Genomic DNA, 19,114 nt, shown 5'->3' with positions numbered 1-19,114 from the left:
CACTGACCCCAGCAGCCAAAAATTATTGCTCTGCGCCAATACAATTTTATTGTTATTGCTACTTTTATTATTTATATTGCTATTAGGACCCTCTCCTTTGTATATTCCAGTCTGGCAATCAAACCATTGCCTGGTTGCAGGGGTAATTTGTGTCCTTGCAACCCGATACCTGCTGAAATTCCAAATTGCAATTCCAAATTGCAGAGAACGAAAAGCTAAATTGTGCAAAAACCACTGAAAAGGTGACCAATTGCTAATTGTCTCAAAATAGTTATATTATATATTAATTAGAGGGATGCAGGTCTATAGTACTGTAATATTTTTGGATGCCACACACAAAGACCTTGCTATGGTCAGTGAAGAATATTATGAGGAGTATAATACTGTATGTGAAGACATTGCTAGGAAGCATTATGTACATTATTATGTACACCCATAATTATTCTAGGCATTTGTCATTATATAGAAAACTATTCATATCGTACCCTGTTCCTACACACTATAGAGTGTATGGGAACCTAAACACCTAACAGCAAGCGCAGCTGTACTGCATTATACAGCTTCAGTCACTGTGGATAAAATATTGCATTAATATTGTATCCATTTCAGTTTTTCTATATATAGTTATATGTTGGATGCATTTCATTTTTAACTGGAAACCATACTAGAAATATTCATATATTTATATGCAATATTAAATAGTTATAAAGGAAACACAAACAAGCTTATTTTATATATTATTTTTTTTATTTTAAACAGTTTAGAGGCATTACATTGCCACAGCCAGTCCATTTAGAAGCATGCAATATTAAAAACGGAGAAGGGTTTGTATACCAAATTTATGAAGGATTTACTTGTATTTTTGGTTTATTTGTCCTCATTATGTCCATGGGAGTGTGCTTTTTCATCTGTTTAATAATGGGCAGTAGGGCAAACAGAGCTTTTATGTGATCATAAGAATTTGCTTATGGACAACAGTGCACCAACAACATAAAAATAAGGTATTTGTTACCTATGGATCAGCACCTAAGACAGTGACATTTATTTCCCACAATAGCGAATTTCTGGGTGCAGTATTAATTTTAAACCAATGCTTGAGTACAGGCTGTACTGAGAAAAAAAGTTAACTTTGATGTAAAATAACAACAATAGATTAAAATCTGATAAATTCAGGAAACATTGGGTGCTGCTTGATTTAGTGTTTCAGTTGTAAGTGTATCCTGCCAAAGGAAATCATTGCACCTGACACTGGATCCCACTGCTCCATGAAATATTGTGCCCAAAAGTTAATATTCACAAAAGTGGAGTAAGGAAATACTATTTAAGTTAAACTGGAGTTAAAAAATCAGATTCACAAAAGCCTTAATACATTTTGTAAATAACGTGGTTTTGTACACATTGTTATAACAGAAGGCCTCTTTAGTGAATTTGGAGTACCTAATTTCTCCTTACAAACTTGGAGTACAACTTACACCAATTTCAAGTTATAAACATTTTGCTGGAACAATGTCAAACTAAAAAGATTAATTTTTCTTTCACTTTTGTGAATTACCTCCTTGGTGTCAGTAAACTCTGGGGTCCAGCTCAGTCTTATACCAGCCATTCAGGTGTATGCCTCATTACTATGCATGGGGGTGTTTATGGTGTGTGTTTGCTATCAGTGCCACAGATAGTGAGCACCTTTGATGTCAGCAGCCAGTGTGCTCATAGCCTTGAGAAAGACATAGCCCACCTTTTGCGATCACTTATATTTTATGTCTATGTTTGAGTGCTGGCAAACTAGACATTGAGAAACCACAGTGTCAGGACATTGATGTAAATAGAAATGACATTATAATATATTGACATATAATAATTACTTACTGAAACAACAGTTTTTGCACAAATCAGCCTCTTTGGAGACCCCAATTTGTGTAATTTTTTAAAATAGTATATCTTTGGGGTAGTGTTATGGCAAAATTACCAGTGACAATTTTGAAGGTTTTAGTAGACCTATAAACATAACTGAATCTCTGTAATAGATGATTTGTTACATAAAGAGACATTTCCCAAATATAGTGCAATAGGAAAAGTTGGGCCAATAGAATTCATAAGTTTTCATAACTCTTGGGTTGCAGACTAAAATTAGCTAAGCCATGTACAGGCCACTAACTCACAGCAGTCCATAGGAAGCCTGTGGCTGTAGGGTTGTCACTTTTTTTGGCCTTTAAATTTTTGTCTTTGTCAGGCTCGTGAAGTACCAACTATGTGGTTGCCTTTCCTGACAAGGTCCTGATCAATGATGATAGCAAGCTGAACTAGGCATACAGTAGATATGAATGAATAAGATGCCCATGGCATTACATACTGCAAATTAATTAAGGCACACACACACACTCCCCGTGTTGGCCGTCTTTTGACATGAGGCACTTTTTGTGGCAGTGGATAGCTAATTATTTTGCACTATGCAGGAGAAATTTGGATAAATGAAAATAAACGATACACTGCACATAAATTGTGTGGATATTGTTCAGGCATGTGGGTGTGATTTGTATGATAGGTTTGTTTACAGTTCAGAGAAACGAGGAGCATGAGCAAGATCCTAAGACCCATGGCACACCAGGTGTTTGTACCTGTCACTGCTCAAACTCACTGCCATATAATTGAATATAAATTGCCTGTCACCAGCAGCGGTAGTATGGTGGAAATAAGCCAGCAGAGCAAACACCTGGCATGCCCCGAGCATACAAATATACATATAGGCAGTGTGAGTGTGGATTCAAATGTATATTGTAACTACTATAAAAGTTAATATCTATGATGTATCAAAAAAGCAATTTAGTTTGCAGTACAGCAAACACAATTTAATAAAACAAAATTGGCTAAACATTTTTACAAGTAAGACTAAAGTAAAATAAGATTAGTAACACTTGGAAGCAACTAAAACTTTCACACATAAACCATAAAAACTAATGCAGATAAAACAAACAAGTAAAGCATATTAATGGTGGTTTGTTGGCAACATTGTATGTACTGTATAGTAGGTGTAGATTCACTGCCTACAAGTATAAAAATATAAGGAATGTATAGCGGATGGATATCTACCACAGCTTATTTTGTCCCTGAGTACTGCTTAAAGCAAGGATTCAAGCAAGCATTCCATTGTCCAGCTAATGCAGAATGTTAACTCCTGTCATTTGTTGCTGGAAGGATTCTGGGAGTTGTGCATGTGGAGAATCAAAGCTTGCCTATCCGTGACTTTATGCTTACTCGTTTTGCTCACAGTAAAATAGGCAGTAAAATTGCTTGCAAACACTTTGACACTGTTAGATGATTTCCACTTTCACAGCTGAAACACAATTCTCACTACAAAAGCAAACAGTGCCCTTGCACTACCAAGAGTAATTGTATGAACAGTGAGATTCCTCCATTTAAAAAAAGGTTTTATCACTGACAAGTTTCAGAGGATCCATTTTGTTACTGTATGAATCTACCTATTTTAATCACCTGATTTGTCACATAAAAGCTGAACTGTTCTGTTTTCCAGAACGTAGATCTTAAGTACTTATAGCCCAGCCAGCAATAAGTTTCCTGGATAATTTACATCTCAGAGCAGCGACCACTGGACACCAATTAGAATTAACCCAACCACATTCTGGAGTGTTACGGGTAAGAACATTCCTGCTGGATCTCAGTGACCCATAACTCGTAAGGGCTGAAGGTTTGTGATCATAAACTGACTGACCCAAGGATGGAAAGAACCTACCATTCTTTAATTTTCCCTTTTGTGGTTTTAGACTATTTCATTATTTGTACCCTTATAAAACACTGTAGACAAACTCATTAGGTTACAATAGCACAGTGAACTAATTCTATAGACATGTTGTAGTGGAAGGTTTTAAGGGCACAATTTAAACACAAATAATACCACAATAAAGGTGAACTATTTGGTGGCAGGCAGTGCAGTCAATACTTACTGAACATCTTAGCGACTACTGTGTGGTAACTTGGAAGACCACACTGTGAGACAAATGTATGATTATATAGGAACCAAATAGGTGCTCAAGGCTTGTGAAGCACAAGCTACATTATATTCTCATATGCTGTTTGTGGTTGTGAAAACAGTTCACTAAAAACAGTTATGTAATATACCAAATACTGGTCCTGCAGATATCTGTGTACTGTTAACATCAATTTGTATCAGTAGAACTCACAGTCAGTTATGGAGAAATGTTCCCCATGTGCTTCAGCTGCTTTAAAAAAATAGAAAGGTAAAACAATTGACTCAGCCAATGGAATTTAGATCAAAAAACACTATATTGCAAAACAAAATTGATTAACTGAATATTTATACACAGATTTCTATATGTATGTACTGCAAATCTGGGTTAGCTGTCAGTGACACTTTAGGAATGTCATTTCTTTTTATAGAGATGAGCTTTCCACCTGGTAGGCTTTAGACTGGCTGAAAGGCAAATGAACTTGCCCCCAGCCTCCTTCCTGTTTTTAGTGGTCAGGCCCCCATAGATATTGTCTGTTTCCTTCATCCCATAAGATGACTATGATAGAAGATGGACAACACTCATATATATGAGTAACAAGTAGACAACCATGTGATGATATCAAAGACCGTGACAATGCATGTTGTGAAATATCCAAAAAATAACTTGATGGCAAGATATCACATGATGGCATGTGCAAAAGTAAACTTTGAGGTAATATCACCTGTTTTTCTCTTTTTTATTAACTTTCTATGTGTGGTCCCTCGCATATGAATAAATAGAGCTTTTTAGATATATCACTTAATCTGATATTCCTTGCATTCTTCCCAAATGTTTCCATGATGTTATTTTTAAGTCCCTTCAGGTAGCTGAACCTTTTTCTATGCACAATACAGAGATAATGGACAAATAGATGCCACTGAACCTTCCATGGGTGAAATAATGCCTGGCTTTAGGCAACTCTCACACGTGGTTCCTCTTCTGTTTCTTGGCTTAAACTGGTGTAAGTTACTGAAGGCTCTAGATGTCCACTAGAAGGCAATTCAGCGACTGGCCCAGATGGGTTACGGAACTGCTTGTACACTCTGGGGTCCTGGGCAACGTACGTAGTGGTGGAGAAATAGAAGACAAGCCCAAGCAGGATTGTGAAGAAGGAGAGAAGGTACAGCCCTGAAAACTGAACAAACATTTGCACTTATTAAATACATCACATTTGTTTCTCTTAGTTTAAGACTCAAGACTCAGTGTCTCAGAAACTGAGTTTTGTGTGTGACATTTGAACCTCTGTTGCTCTGCATGTAATTATTGTCAAAGCTCCCAAAGTGAACTTTTCTTAAGACATTAATTGTAGTGTATTTGTTTGTGACTTTACCACTGGAGTAATATAGAGGGCAGCAGTTTCTCTCCAGTGCCTGTTCTGCTATGTCTCTCTCTCTCTCTCTCTCTCTCTCTCTTAGTATCACATACAGAACACTGGAAGGCTGAACAGTGAACACAACACTAATCACATAGCTACTTGGCAGCAAAACATCCAGCACATTCTTTAAAGCAATTACTGCATATCACACACTGCATGAGGATTAACTGCCACAAAAGATTCTTGTGAAAATTATTTTTAAGCAGAGTTTTAGCTGACCCAAACTGTGAGCCCTACTGATCATTTTATATCATAACTCTACAACATCAACTACTTTTGATCTTAGGTGAATAGTTTTCTTGATACTTTTGTACTTGGCAGTCAACCCCCTTGCTGTAGAAAATATCAATGCTCTTCAAGGGCTAGATAGTTGGGTCATTTGATTGTCTCACACATTTTTAAGAAAATAAGTTTCCATTTTATAAACCATCCTGGGGATCTGAGAAAAATTACCTTTGCCACAGGATTTTATGGCCCTGCAAAGTTCCTAAAAGGGATGCAGAATGTCTTTGATTGCTGTCACTTAGCAAACTTAGCAAACATTTAAACACATGGGTGCAGGTTAATTATTGAGCTTAAGCCCTCAGTTTATGCACCTGTATATACCTATATAATTAACAAATATGTTTAACATCCAGTAATTCTGGGGTATTCTAAGGCATGTAGTGGAGTGCAGGTCAGAATTGCAAATTTTCACACCCTGGTAATATCCGTATAACCACCAATACTGTGATAAAGAAAAGTGCAGCCCACCACATTTAGCCTAGGAAAACTAAGGAAAACTAAGGAGTTAAACATTGACAAAAAAAATCTGCAGCAGTGCACTTAATAGCACCGGTATAAAAAAAAATTCACATTTATGTCAGCTATGGGTGAAATGAAAAAGAAGCCATTAACTTGACAAACACCAGCAGTTTCCTTTTATGTATCTGCACTAACAGTATCCACTGATGACAAATTTGAAAAGGAAGTGTACCCATATCCAGTCAAGACCAATTAAAGTACAAATAAAAGGGTTTACCTTATAATGAAACAAGAAGAGGCCGCAGAAAAAAGTGTAGAGTTCTGCTGTTAACACAGAAAGGTTGATTGCAGTGGCACTTGTTTTTTTGATAACCACAGGCATGAAGCTATAGAGGCCAAACATGCAGGCAGTGAAGCCGATGTAGAGTAATCCTTTAGAAAGAAAATGTTCTCATTTTAAAAAGTATGTGTCAGTCTCTTAATTTTAACAACATTATGAAACATAGTGCTTACACTCAGCGAACTCTGACATCTATTCTTGGTGCGTTTTTGCTTGTATTTGCTTGTTCCATCTAATAACATGGTCAGCAAGGCCACAGGTAATTCTTTCCATAGCAACATTTATAGGTATAATATGGTAGTGCGGTGTATTGGGCCTAGCATATAATCCAGCCGTATATACAACATACTGTATAAGAACCCTTAAAGGGATCCTGTTATCGGAAAACATGTTTTTTTCAATATAATAATAGTTCTACTCCAGGAGAATTCTGCACTGAAATCCATTTCTCAAAAGAGCAAACAGATTTTTTTATATTCAATTTTGAAATCTGACATGGGGCTAGACATTTTCAGAGCACAAGTCACATGACTCGGGGCAGCTGGGAAATTGACAATATGTCTAGCCCCATGTCAGATTTCAAAATTGAAAATAAAAAAAATCTGTTTGCTTTTTTGAGAAATGGATTTCAGTGCAGAATTCTGCTGGAGCAGCACTATTAACTGATTTATTTTGAATTTTTTTTTTTTCCCATGACTGTATCCCTTTAATATATGCATTTTACCAGTGCCTCAACAGCCCACCGGCATAACAGGAAAACTCCCGATGGGCTCAGGTGTCAATGGGCCCTCCTGTTCAGCCAACCATTTGCCTGGTCTGCCTATACTATGGACATTCCTCCTTTATACATGAGAACATAGAAAAATAATGGAGGCAAGGATAGGCAATATTTTGTAAGGAGATATTTTGTAAGAATAAAGAGAGTGCGTAAAGAGAGAAAGAAAAATAGATTGAAGATTGGGCCTTGGTCTCAGGTTTCCTGGTTGGCCCCTGGCATTTGCATCCTACTGCACCCTATAATATTCTCCCTTACTATTGGCCCCTGAAAACAGCAAATCTGCACATAACATATTTATGAAGACTTAGGCAGGGCTTGTTTACAAATGTTGAATAAATGTGTACTCATTTGTGCATCCATTTTAACACTTGCATTTTTAAATGAGCCATGCAGTTTCCCATTAATACATTAGCAATTTTTTTATCAAATAATTTGATTTAGGCCATTTTATGTCATAGGATTTTGAGCTCCATGTTTCCATCATTGTTTATTTTTATTATCCTTGAGTTAATGAGCATAAGGCTGTTATGATTCCCTGAAAGAAAAACAGTTATGCTTTGTGATTTCATTGCCACATTGATCTTTTCTGGTGCTCTTCTGTGCTAGAAATTATAGTCCAATAAATGTTAAATAAGACAGTAGGTGGAGGGCTAAATTAAGGACTGTTATGATGCAGCTCTGGATGTGACAGATTCTGTCTGCTTACCCTTTAGAACAACTTTATTAAGTCAAGTTTGAAAAAAGCCTTACCTATTTGCCAGTCCCATGGCACCTTTAACAGCTCCTTGTGTTCCATTATTGCTCTGGAAGGGAAGAATTGGAAATTAACACATTTACAGGACTATACATCTGAAAGCAATAAAAATGCATTCAGTATATCTCAATCATCTTCTCAAACACAAAAAGGATTGTGCTGTGGTGAATTAGATATGAAAATGTCATTTAATTAAATGGGTACTGTTACTGAGCTAAAAAAGCACCCAGACTGTAGTGGATGCTCAATAAATCTTTTTTTTACAAACAAATTTTCAAATTGTATTATTATTTTTTATATTTTCTTTTAGTTTTTAAGATTTCAATGGTTTATTGGTTTGCTTTCTCTGCTTTTTTTCCAACATCAAACACCTCAACCATGCTGTTTGCCAGTAGTCCAATTTTTAACCCTGCATGACTTTATCTTTCCCTTTTTACTCTGCATCATTCTGTATTAGCAGTCTATGCAGTCAAAAGATGTGTATCTGCAGTTCTTCCACGATGCAGTGCCTAAGTTAATCTGCACTTAGAATTTAACAACAGATAAAAAGCACTTGCCCTACCCACTCTGTCCTTTTTGCTATATTTCCTAATTAATAGCAAGCTTGGCTCATACTTTTCTAAGATGACTACCACAGACCCAATGTCTATGTCCTTATCTAATGCTTTATAATATGCTTAAAGACTGGAATCCAGAAAGTACATGGAAGGCAAGAAACACACCTCACCAGGGTGTAACTACAGAGGAAGCAGACCCTACAGCTGCAGGAGGGACCAGGAGGTTTAGAGGGACCCATGAGGCCCTAGTTTATGACCAACTTCAATATATATTGGTAAAACAGTATGGAGGGGTGTGTGTATGGATGCTGGGTTTTCATTTGAAGGGGGTTAAACTTGATGACTGTCTTTTTTTCAACCCAATTTAACTATGTATCACAACCCTGATAACACCAGGGTTTGGGCTGCACTAAGGTACGTCAGAATAACCTTGCATTTTAAATATTAAACAAAGTGACGTTATGGAGTGGCCAGCCCAATCCCAGAACTTTAATCCAATAGAAAATTTGTGGGTGACTTCAAGAAGGCTGTTTCTGAGGCAAAACAAGTAACAGGTGCCAGAAGTTGGTGGACGCCATGCAACACAGATGTACAGCAGTTGTCAAACAGTGGTTATACAACTAAATATTAGTTAAATGAGTTTATACAGTAAATATTTCAATTTGTAAAGAAGAATGCAGACACTGCTATTTTGGAATGGTCTAATATTCCCTTCTTCTGTAAAGGAATTACACAAATTTCCTAAATTTTTCTTCATATTTTGTTTTGGAATATAATGTGCAGTGTTTCCAATGGATTGCATGTAATGGATTATACTGTCCAACTATGTTTAATCTGATTGCCTTCTTTTTCTCTCTCTCCTCTATACTTCTGCATACATCCTCTGCACTCCAACATCCATCAAACTATCCTGAAATTGAAATCTCCTCTTCACTGCTCCCATCACCCTCTCTCAATCTAAGCACACTATCTTGTATTGTTAAATCTATTATCCCCTCTCATCCCATCAAACAATACACTGCTCGCACTGTCAAATCTAGGTCACACCTTGTCTCACTCTCATTATTACTATTACTTGCAGCTGGGGATGTCTCCCCAAACCCTGGTCCAACTCACTCATTTGTACCCTCACTTATTCCTACTCTCAGGCATTCAACAAGGTCTTTTCCAGTCTCTCAGACTTTACGTACTTCTAATATTGCAAACCTAATTCACATAAAGCCAACACCCTCCCTGCCTTTCTCATGTGCCCTCTGGAATGCACGGTCAATCTGCAATAAACTAACAGCAGTCCATGACCTCTTTATAGCTAAATCCCTTCACCTTCTTGCAATCACTGAAACATGGCTCTCACCCTCAGACACTGCTTCACCTGCTGCCCTCTGCTATGGAGGCTTCTCACTTACTCACACTCCTAGACCGGATGGCCGTCATGGCGGTGGGGTGGGATTTCTTCTCTCTCCCAAATGCAGGTTTCAAAATCTAACTACACCGTCTTCTCTCTCCTTCACTTCTTTTGAAGTCCACAGCATACGTTTGTTTTCTCCAATCTCTCTGCGTGTTGCTGTCATATATCGCCCCCCAGGTCCCTACTCCACCTTCTTGGATCACTTTGCTGCCTGGCTTCCATACTTTCTCTCCAGTGAGACACCTGCTCTCATTTTAGGGGACTTCAACATCCCCATTGACAACTCTGCTTCTGCTGCCACCTCTAAACTTCTCTCTCTAACAGCTTCATTTGGTCTCTCTCAGTGGACCGACTCACCTACCCACATCGAGGGTCATGCTCTTGACCTTATATTCTGCCACTCATGCTGCCCATCCAACTTAATAAACTCTCCCTACCCTCTGTCTGACCATCATCTACTCTCCTTTCAGATACTGCTTTCACCTGCACCTTCACAACTATCTCTCTCTACCCACACATACAGAAACCTTAATGCCTTTGAACCACAACAATTATCAACAGTATCAGCACAATCCATATCTCATATTAATACTCTCTCCTGTCCCAATATGGCAGCTTCTCTCTACAACGATGCCCTTTCAACAGCACTTGACTCCCTTGCACCTTCTACCACCCGTCACAGCCGGCCAGCTAAACCCCAACCCTGGCACACTAGTGTAACACGGTACCTCAGAAGATGTAGTAGATCAGCTGAGCGACGGTGGAGAAAGTCACAAACTGATCCTGATTTCATCCACTTCAAATTCATGCTCTCTTGCTATAACCGAGCTCTATTATTAGCCAAAGAACATTACTTCTCTTATCTAATATCTACTATGTCCTCCAAACCACAGCAGCTGTTTGCCACATTTAACTCACTCCTATGCCCCCTCCACCTCCTCCACCTATTAATGTTACTGCCCAAGACCTTGCTCATTTCTTTAATGAAAAAATCGATCTCATTAGGCTGAGCATACCGTCCGACAACAATCTCAGACCAACGTGCAGTCCACTCACATCTACTTTGCACTCCTTCACCCCTGCAACTCTAGATGAAGTCAGCAAACTTCTAGCCAGCTCAAAACCCACCACCTGCTCCCTTGACCCCATACCCTCTCGCCTTCTCCACCCAATCTCTGATACACTCTCTCCTGCACTTACCCACCTATTCAATCTTTCACTCTCTACTGGTACCTTTCCATCATTATACAAACAAGCACTAATCACTCCTATCCTCAAAAAACCTTCCCTTGATCCCAGCTCTCCCACTAACTATCGACCGGTCTCCCTTCTTCCATTCGCCTCCAAATTACTAGAAAGGCTTGTTTATAAACGCCTGATCCAGCATCTCACTCACAACTCCCTCCTCGACCCCTTGCAATCTGGCTTCCGCCCATCACACTCGACTGAAACTGCCCTCACCAAAGTAACCAATGATCTTCTATTGGCAAAGTCTAAAGGTCATTATTCCATTCTAATCCTTCTAGATCTCTCTGCAGCCTTTGACACAGTTGACCACACACTCCTCCTTGACATTCTACACTCATCTGGCATTCGGGACACTGCTCTTTCATGGTTTACATCTTATCTGTCTGACCGTTCCTTTAAAGTTTCCTTCTCTAACTCTACTTCTACTACTTTCCCACTCTCTGTTGGAGTTCCTCAAGGCTCTGTTCTTGGCCCCCTGCTGTTCTCGCTCTATACAACTTCACTAGGAAAACTCATTCAGTCATTTGGACTTCAGTATCACCTTTATGCTGATGACACCCAACTCTACTTGTCTACTCCTGATCTTTCTAACTCTGTCCTTTCCCAAGTCACAGACTGTCTCTCTGCTGTCTCCTCCTGGATGTCACAGCGCCACCTGAAACTGAACCTTTCTAAAACAGAACTCATTATATTTCCTCCAAGATCTTCCCCTGTCCCTCAGATATCACTCACCGTAAACAACACCACCTTTCATTCCACCACACAGGCACGCTGCCTAGGAGTCATCTTAGACTCTCATCTGTCTTTTTCACCACACATTCAAACACTTGCAAAATCTTGCCGTATTCAACTGCGCAACATTGCTCGAATACGACCATATCTCAGTTCAGAATCAACTAAAACACTGATTCAGTCTCTCATCATCTCCCGCCTTGATTACTGCAACTTACTCCTCACAGGTATTCCAACAAGTCACCTTTCACAACTCCAATCTGTTCTAAACGCGGCCGCTAGACTCATTCATCTAGCTCGCCGCTCAACATCAGCTGCTCCCATATGTATGTCCCTTCACTGGCTCCCAATCTCTTCTAGAATCAAATTCAAATTACTTACACTCACATTCAAGGCCCTTAATAATGAAACCCCTCCCTATATTTCATCTCTAATCTCCAAATACACTCCTTCACGAAACCTACGCTCTGCTTCTGATCTTCGCCTCACTTCTCCTCTGGTCACTTCTGCCCATTCTCGTCTACAAGACTTCTCTCGGGCTTCTGCTTTTCTCTGGAACTCTCTGCCACAAGCTGTCAGACTTTCTCCTTCCTTCCAAACTTTCAAGCGCTCCTTAAAGACCCATCTGTTTAAAGAGGCCTATTCGTTGTACCTTAATTAATCATTGCTATATCAAAAATGACAAAGTGTTTATACAATCCTAATGTCTCAATTGTACCCTAACCTTTTAGTTTGTAAACCCTATTGTACTCTGTAATCCTTGTCTGTTATCCACCATTTATTCCCTGTTTGCTATAACTGCAGTAAAGCACTGCGTATCTTGACAGCGCTATATAAATAAATGATGATGATGATGATGATGATGATGTACGGAAATACTGTAAATGTTATAAGGATTTTGAGATTTATTCACTTTTGTAAACACTTTGCTATTTTTCTGAACACAACTGTATATCTAGCCTTGATATTCACTTAAGATATTTATCTAACTGAATGTCTTTGTGATGATTCTATATAACAGCATGAATCTTTTCCTGTCAAGCATCATGCTGTTTTATTTTATTAGAAAGGACTCCTGGCAGGCGCAGCCATATTATTCGGTTTGCAGCACAAGGTTTCACTACTACACCTTTGTTAGGGCCTATTTTCCAAATATATAGAATGAGAATCTGTTTAAGGTTCTATTCTTCTAGCCTGTGGTGTCAAGTCATGAAAAGCACTACAGGTGTATACTGAATACTGGTATTCTATTTCTGACATCAAAACTAATTCTCCCCTGCTCCTCATTGTGCTGATTGAAAATGCAAAGAAAACTAGATGGTATCATAGGGCAGGCAGAGTATGGCACACACAGAGAGCACATGACAGGCAGAGTATGGCACACACATGGGGCATAGGGCAGACAGAGTATGGTTCACACAGGTAGCATAGAGCATGCAGAGTATGGCGCATACAGGGAGCACATGGCAGGCAGAGTATGGCACACACATGGAGCATAGGGCAGACAGAGTATGGTACACACAGGGAGCATAGGGAAGACAGAGTATGGCACACACTGGGAGCAAAGGGAAGGCAGAGTATGGCACACAGTAGTGTTGGGCAGGCAGAGTCTAGCACACACGGGGAGCATAGGGCAGGCAGAGTATGGCACACACAGGGAGCATAGGGCAGGCAGAGTATGGCACACACATGGAGAAGGAGGAATAGAGCCGGAGACAGGGAAACCTAACTGGACTCTAAAATGAACAGTTCATACTGTGTTACATACAGTGGCACAATGCTGGTGCCCCTCCAGCAGTTTGTATGAAGTGTGAACAATGTGGGCACTTTGTCTGGGTCTGAAGTGTGAACAGTACAGGGCTTTAGGGGTGTGAACATTAGAGGTGTTACAGTTACTGAATTACAACAGGCAGCTTTCATGTAGGGGTTCAGACAAGGGGGGGGGGTCCGTGAGCCACAACTTGGCCAGCCCTGCACTAGTGCCAAGCTTGGGTGTCAAGTGATGCCACTTAGACTCACATTATAACAGAAATAAAATGTATAATGGTATCCAAAGTACACAGTTAATTTCAAATTAAATTCAGATTGAAAGGATGTCTACATCTTTTCAGTTGTGTGAAAAATTCCTTATAACTTCTTAACGTTATGGGCCTAAATGAGCAAGAATTGAAAACATGAATTGCAATAATTGAATGTACTCTATAACAAAACTGCAAATTTTCCCTATATCAAACAGCATTTAAGTTGTAGAAGAACATGCCCTGTGAATGCCAAATTAAGGAAATAATGCCACAGCTGGCCCACCTTTCAACCTCAGTGTGAGAGTCTAGCCTGGTGGTCTAGTGGGGGGTGACGGGGACCCCCATCGCCCCCCATCGACGCCCTCCGCATCTGCTCCCTTCTGTGCCATCCTTTTGACTGGCGTGCTGTCTTCTTGGGTACTTCCGGGTTTGCACTGCTTAGCTATTTTTGGCGCTCCAAACGGGATGTCATCGTTTTGCAACAAAGTTTGAAAATTTAAAGGGCTCTTTGCCTAATGTTTGTTGCCCAATGTAAGGTCTGTTTCAATAGTTCCTGGTTGCGATTCTGAGTGTTTTTGATCTGTTCCTGACCTTGTCTTGTCCGCTGCCTGTCCTGATTTTTACCCGTTTGTTGACCACTCTTTTGGATACTGCTTTGAACTGGTGTGTTTGACTCGGCCTGTCACCCAGACTATTCTCTTGTCTCCTGAATTTGTACTGCTTCCTCTGATTGGTATTGACCGGGCCTGTTTCTCGACCATGGTTCTTGTTCACCATTCCAGTTACAACATTCGGTTCCCTTGCTTGCCCAGAGCTCCCTCCCTGGACCTCTCATACTAAGACCTGGCAGTACCCGAGAAGCGGAGGGCTCCTCCTGAAGCCAACGGTGGTTGTTATAAGCGGAAGATAAGGGCTTTGGAGCTAGTTCTGGGATTCCATACGTAACAGTACTTTGGGTTAGACATGGACGCTGAAAGTGCTACTTCTTTCTTACCAGTGAAGCCATCCTGGAAAGTTTACTTCAGCGTCTCGGAGAACAAGAGTCCAAGCAGGACCAGATAGTTCAGTGCTCGCAAAGACTGTTGACAAGATTGGTCACTATCCAACAGCAACCTGTTGCTCCCATGTCTGCACCAGCCTTGTCAGGCAGGCTTCCTCCTGCACCACCCGTTAACACTATGGTGGAGCCCAAGCTTCCGGTCCCTGAACTGAAGCAGGTTTCTTGCTTTTTGGGGGGCTTGTAAGCTCAATTTCAGTTTCCTACCTTACCCCTTCCCTACAGAGGAGTCAAGGGTTAATTTTGTCATTACGTTATTGCAAGGGGATCCCCAGCTTTGGGCGTTCAGTCTATCCCCTAGTGATCCAGCCTGTCTCTATTTGGACGCCTTTTCGCTTTCTGTATCCCTTTTTTTTTTAAAAAAATGTATCTAAAAAATTCCTCTTCCAAGGACTGATTTGTTCTTTCCGTCTGGCTGGGATGTCCGCTGCATCTGCTCCCTTCTGCACTGTCCTCTTGACTCACACGGCGACTTCTCGGATACTTCCGGGTTTGCATTACTCAGCTATTTTCAGTTTTATTCGGCCAGCCAAACGTGACGTCATCACTTTGGTGATTCCGTACAATAATCCCACCGCTTGCCTAAGGTAATATATGGCTACATCATCAGAGATGGCACGGTCCGGATCATCATAAATAATAGCCATTGATTTGAAAAAGTTTGTATAATGTTGAAATTACTTTATTTGTATGAGTGCGTTTTTAACAATGCTACTCACTCGTCCACTGGAGAATCTCCTTTTTTTTTACTGTGTTTGGTTATAATCCTAGAGCCTTTTTTATTCTCCGGTCCTATCATCATACAATTATACAACATATATACCCTGAGCTGCTAAAGTTTTGGTTTGCCAGGACACTTCTTATCCAGAAAGCAGCATCAACATTGTTGGCTTATAGAAATTGTTCAGTATAAAATTAAAAACTGGGTACAATAAATAATGTTTCTAATATAGTTAGTTAGAAAAAATTGTAATGTATAAAAAGTCTGGAGTGACTGGATGTCTTAACATAATGACAGAACAGTACTTTTGGTTTCCACTGATCCAAAGTTGCCTCCAGGGAGTCTAACGCTGGCGAAGTTGCACTAGCGTTACTGCGCAAAGCAAATCGAAGTTGTGCTAGCGTTGCCTAATTTGCATACGGCGGGAAGTTAAAGTTCAATGGACGTATATGTTGCAGCAAATACATTCCACTACACAAACCCTTCAAACCTTAATAAAATAAAATAGAGTTGTTATCTTGCCCTACACATGAGCCTAGTGTATAGTTTATGTGCCATATGTTAGGAAATTTTTATGCTCTTTTGCAGACTATCACCCTGAAAAAAGGAAAAGACGCCAGTGTTTTTTGGGACTTAGAAAATTTTTCAACTAAATTTTGAGGAAGCCTATCTACTCTATTGCACTTCAGCTGGTCTGAGGTGTCGAAGGCAAGTCTGGCTCAAGAGGTAACATTCAGTAACATCTGCATCTTATTTACGTCCATTCGCCAGAGCGCAAATTTACCAGGCGTTAGGGAGTGAAGTACAGCTACAGTCTATCTCCTTCACTAGCAAAGTTACTCCAGTGACTGGTAGTAAATCGCCAAAGTGACGAAATGACGTCACGCTGGCGAATTTTGACAGTGCCCTTTAGTAAATTTGCCCCTTAGGGAGCTGCAAAGCAGGAAGTTGGATGCTGGTTATAATGTTAGTCATCTGTTCACTGCAGCCTTTATAGATTACATTTTTGGCTAACTAACTATATTAGAAACATTTTTTATTTTTCACAGCGTAACTATTTAGCCAGTTTTTATTTTTACATTGAATTGTTCCTTTAAACCTGTATGAGTTTCAGCTCACCACTGGAATATTAAACACATTGAATTAAAGCTTATTAAATCCTAAGAGCATCTTCTCAAGAGCATACTTACAGCTGAATACCACTGAAGAATGATCCAAAGAGGCCAATCATGCCTAGCAACTCGACCCGGCTAAGGTTTCTCACAATATACTCCTGGCATACACTTGAAATTCCATAGAGTGTGGCGCCTCCTAATACTAAAACATCCCCAATCAACTTGCTGTCTCCTGGATAGAAGTCTGAAAAAAAGGAAGAAACAAATCATGTGCCTGAATTAATTTATGTGAAATAGCTCTAGCAAGTTAAGGGCAGAGACACATGCTCAGATTCAGGGAGATTAGTCACTCAGTGACAAATCTCTTCTTCGGGGCGACTAATCTCCCCGAACTGCCTCTCGCCAGCTTCAATCTAAATTGGCGGTGGGATGGCACTCGGATTGCTTCATTTTCCAAAGTAGCCCAAAGTTTCCTCGTGAGGCAACTACGGGCGACTTCGGAAAACAAAGCACACCAATTGCCATCCAGCCGGCGATTTACATTCTAGCCGGCGGGAGGCAGTTCAGAGAGATAAGTCGATTCGAAGAAGAGGAGATTTGTCGCTGGGCGGCTAATCTCCCCGAATCTGAGAGTGTGTCTTTGTCTTTAAGGAGTCAGAGGCAGAATGTAAATAAATTGCACTGTATTTGGCTTTTTGAAGGGATGCCCACCTCTCAATCAAGCATTCTCTGGTCAATGTGTATGAATATTCCCATTCTATCAAGGTTGTGCAGAAGCATAAATGCTCATATTATTGCGTATTATATTAACAAATTCCTGCTGCAATTCATCAAACATGTTGAAGGAAATTGTTCAACTGATTAAGTGTTTAAAGTGGGACCTACCACTGCTTTTATTGTAGGTGTTACGAATGCCTATGAAAGAAATCATACAGATCTTTAGAAGCTGCCTGTGTGCTGTGCCAAACCACAGTTCTCTTTATTCCACCTTGACGATAATGGCAGAGGATTTCTGAGAAATACTGTTTGGGTTATTAACCATGATGATATTAGGTTGGGCTATAGAGTCTCATAAATAGGATTTATAATGTTGTTCAGAAAGTGTGAGTTTGCACCTCTGTATTAGATGCTAGATAAAACTGTAAATATGACGTATAAATAAAAACAATGGCAGGGTGTACAAAACACTGCTACCTGGGGTATCTGCTTAGTTAGCGCTTATATATTTTGGAAAAAGTTTGGAATTCTTACCATCTTTTTGTTGCCTTCCCATCAGCACATCAGCTCCTGTCATGCAACCAATGCCTAATATGCAGGCAATAGCACCAATGAAATGTAAAACTTTATATCGCACCAGTAAGAAGAACCAGGAGAGTAATATGACCACAGGAATGATAAAACAATTCAGTAACTGGAAAGAAAAAGAAAAAATAATTACATTGTGGGGAAGGTTTAATAAGGTATGCAGAACAATTAGGCTTAGGCAAGAAAGTATTCATTGCAGGGCATCACCACCATGGCTACAATATACAATAATATTTTTTTAACTGGCAGGTAAGTCACTACATATGCAAGCACATATACAAAATATGTATGATATAGTCATAAAGGAAAACCAATTTCTATCGGTAGTGCAACTAGAAGTTAGTGTCATTTATCCTTCCACACACCTGTAGTTCACGAGTCCTGCAAATGGTGGTGCGTTCTTCCATTGACCTGGGCGGGTCCTATACGTATAGAAACGGATCCGCACACACTCAAGTTAATGCAGTCGGGGAGTATCCCCTTTTATTTAGCCACCAAACACCCTCCCTTCCCCCCGAAACGTTGAATGTTTGGTGGCTAAGGGTAATTATTGTAAACCTGTTTCCATTTCCTTTTTCCTCATTTCCTATTTTGATTGCTACTACAGCTTGGGTGTTTTTAATCATATGCTTTTATACGAGTGTCACTCAAATGTTAAAAGGATGATGTCATCATTAAAGGAGTTGTTCACCTTTGTGTTCATTTTTAGTAAGATGCAGAGAGTGTTATTCTGAGACAATTTGCAACTGGCTTACATTTTTTATTATTTGTGGTTTTTGAATTATTTAGCTTTTTATTCAGCTTTTCAGGTCAGTGCAGTTTCAGTAATCTGGTTGCTAGGATCTAAATGACCATAGCAATCAAGCATTTTTGAATAAGAGACTGGAATATGTACAGGAGAGGCCTGTATAGAAAGATGACTAATATAAAGTGGCAA

The 19,114-nt window shown here is 39.8% G+C and overlaps 1 protein-coding gene across 1 annotated transcript in view; it reads right to left on the bottom strand.

Annotated features, from left to right (window-relative positions):
• Positions 1-719: 719 nt before the first annotated feature.
• Positions 720-19,114, bottom strand: part of LOC121394230 (solute carrier family 35 member F2-like) — a 225,648-nt gene continuing 207,253 nt past the window's right edge. Inside the window, exons 4-8 of the mRNA XM_041564610.1 lie at positions 18,124-18,283; positions 16,948-17,116; positions 8,010-8,062; positions 6,419-6,573; positions 720-5,157 (exon numbers count right to left, since the gene is read on the bottom strand). Coding sequence (XP_041420544.1) covers positions 4,933-5,157; positions 6,419-6,573; positions 8,010-8,062; positions 16,948-17,116; positions 18,124-18,283 — 762 coding nt within the window. The 3' untranslated portion in view covers positions 720-4,932. The remainder of the gene's footprint in view (positions 5,158-6,418; positions 6,574-8,009; positions 8,063-16,947; positions 17,117-18,123; positions 18,284-19,114) is intronic.

The sequence above is a fragment of the Xenopus laevis genome, chromosome 5S, assembly GCF_017654675.1.
Source record: "Xenopus laevis strain J_2021 chromosome 5S, Xenopus_laevis_v10.1, whole genome shotgun sequence".
Classification (NCBI taxonomy): domain Eukaryota; kingdom Metazoa; phylum Chordata; class Amphibia; order Anura; family Pipidae; genus Xenopus; species Xenopus laevis.
Note: the sequence above shows the minus strand (reverse complement) of the source record. Positions and strands in the feature narration are given on the sequence as shown.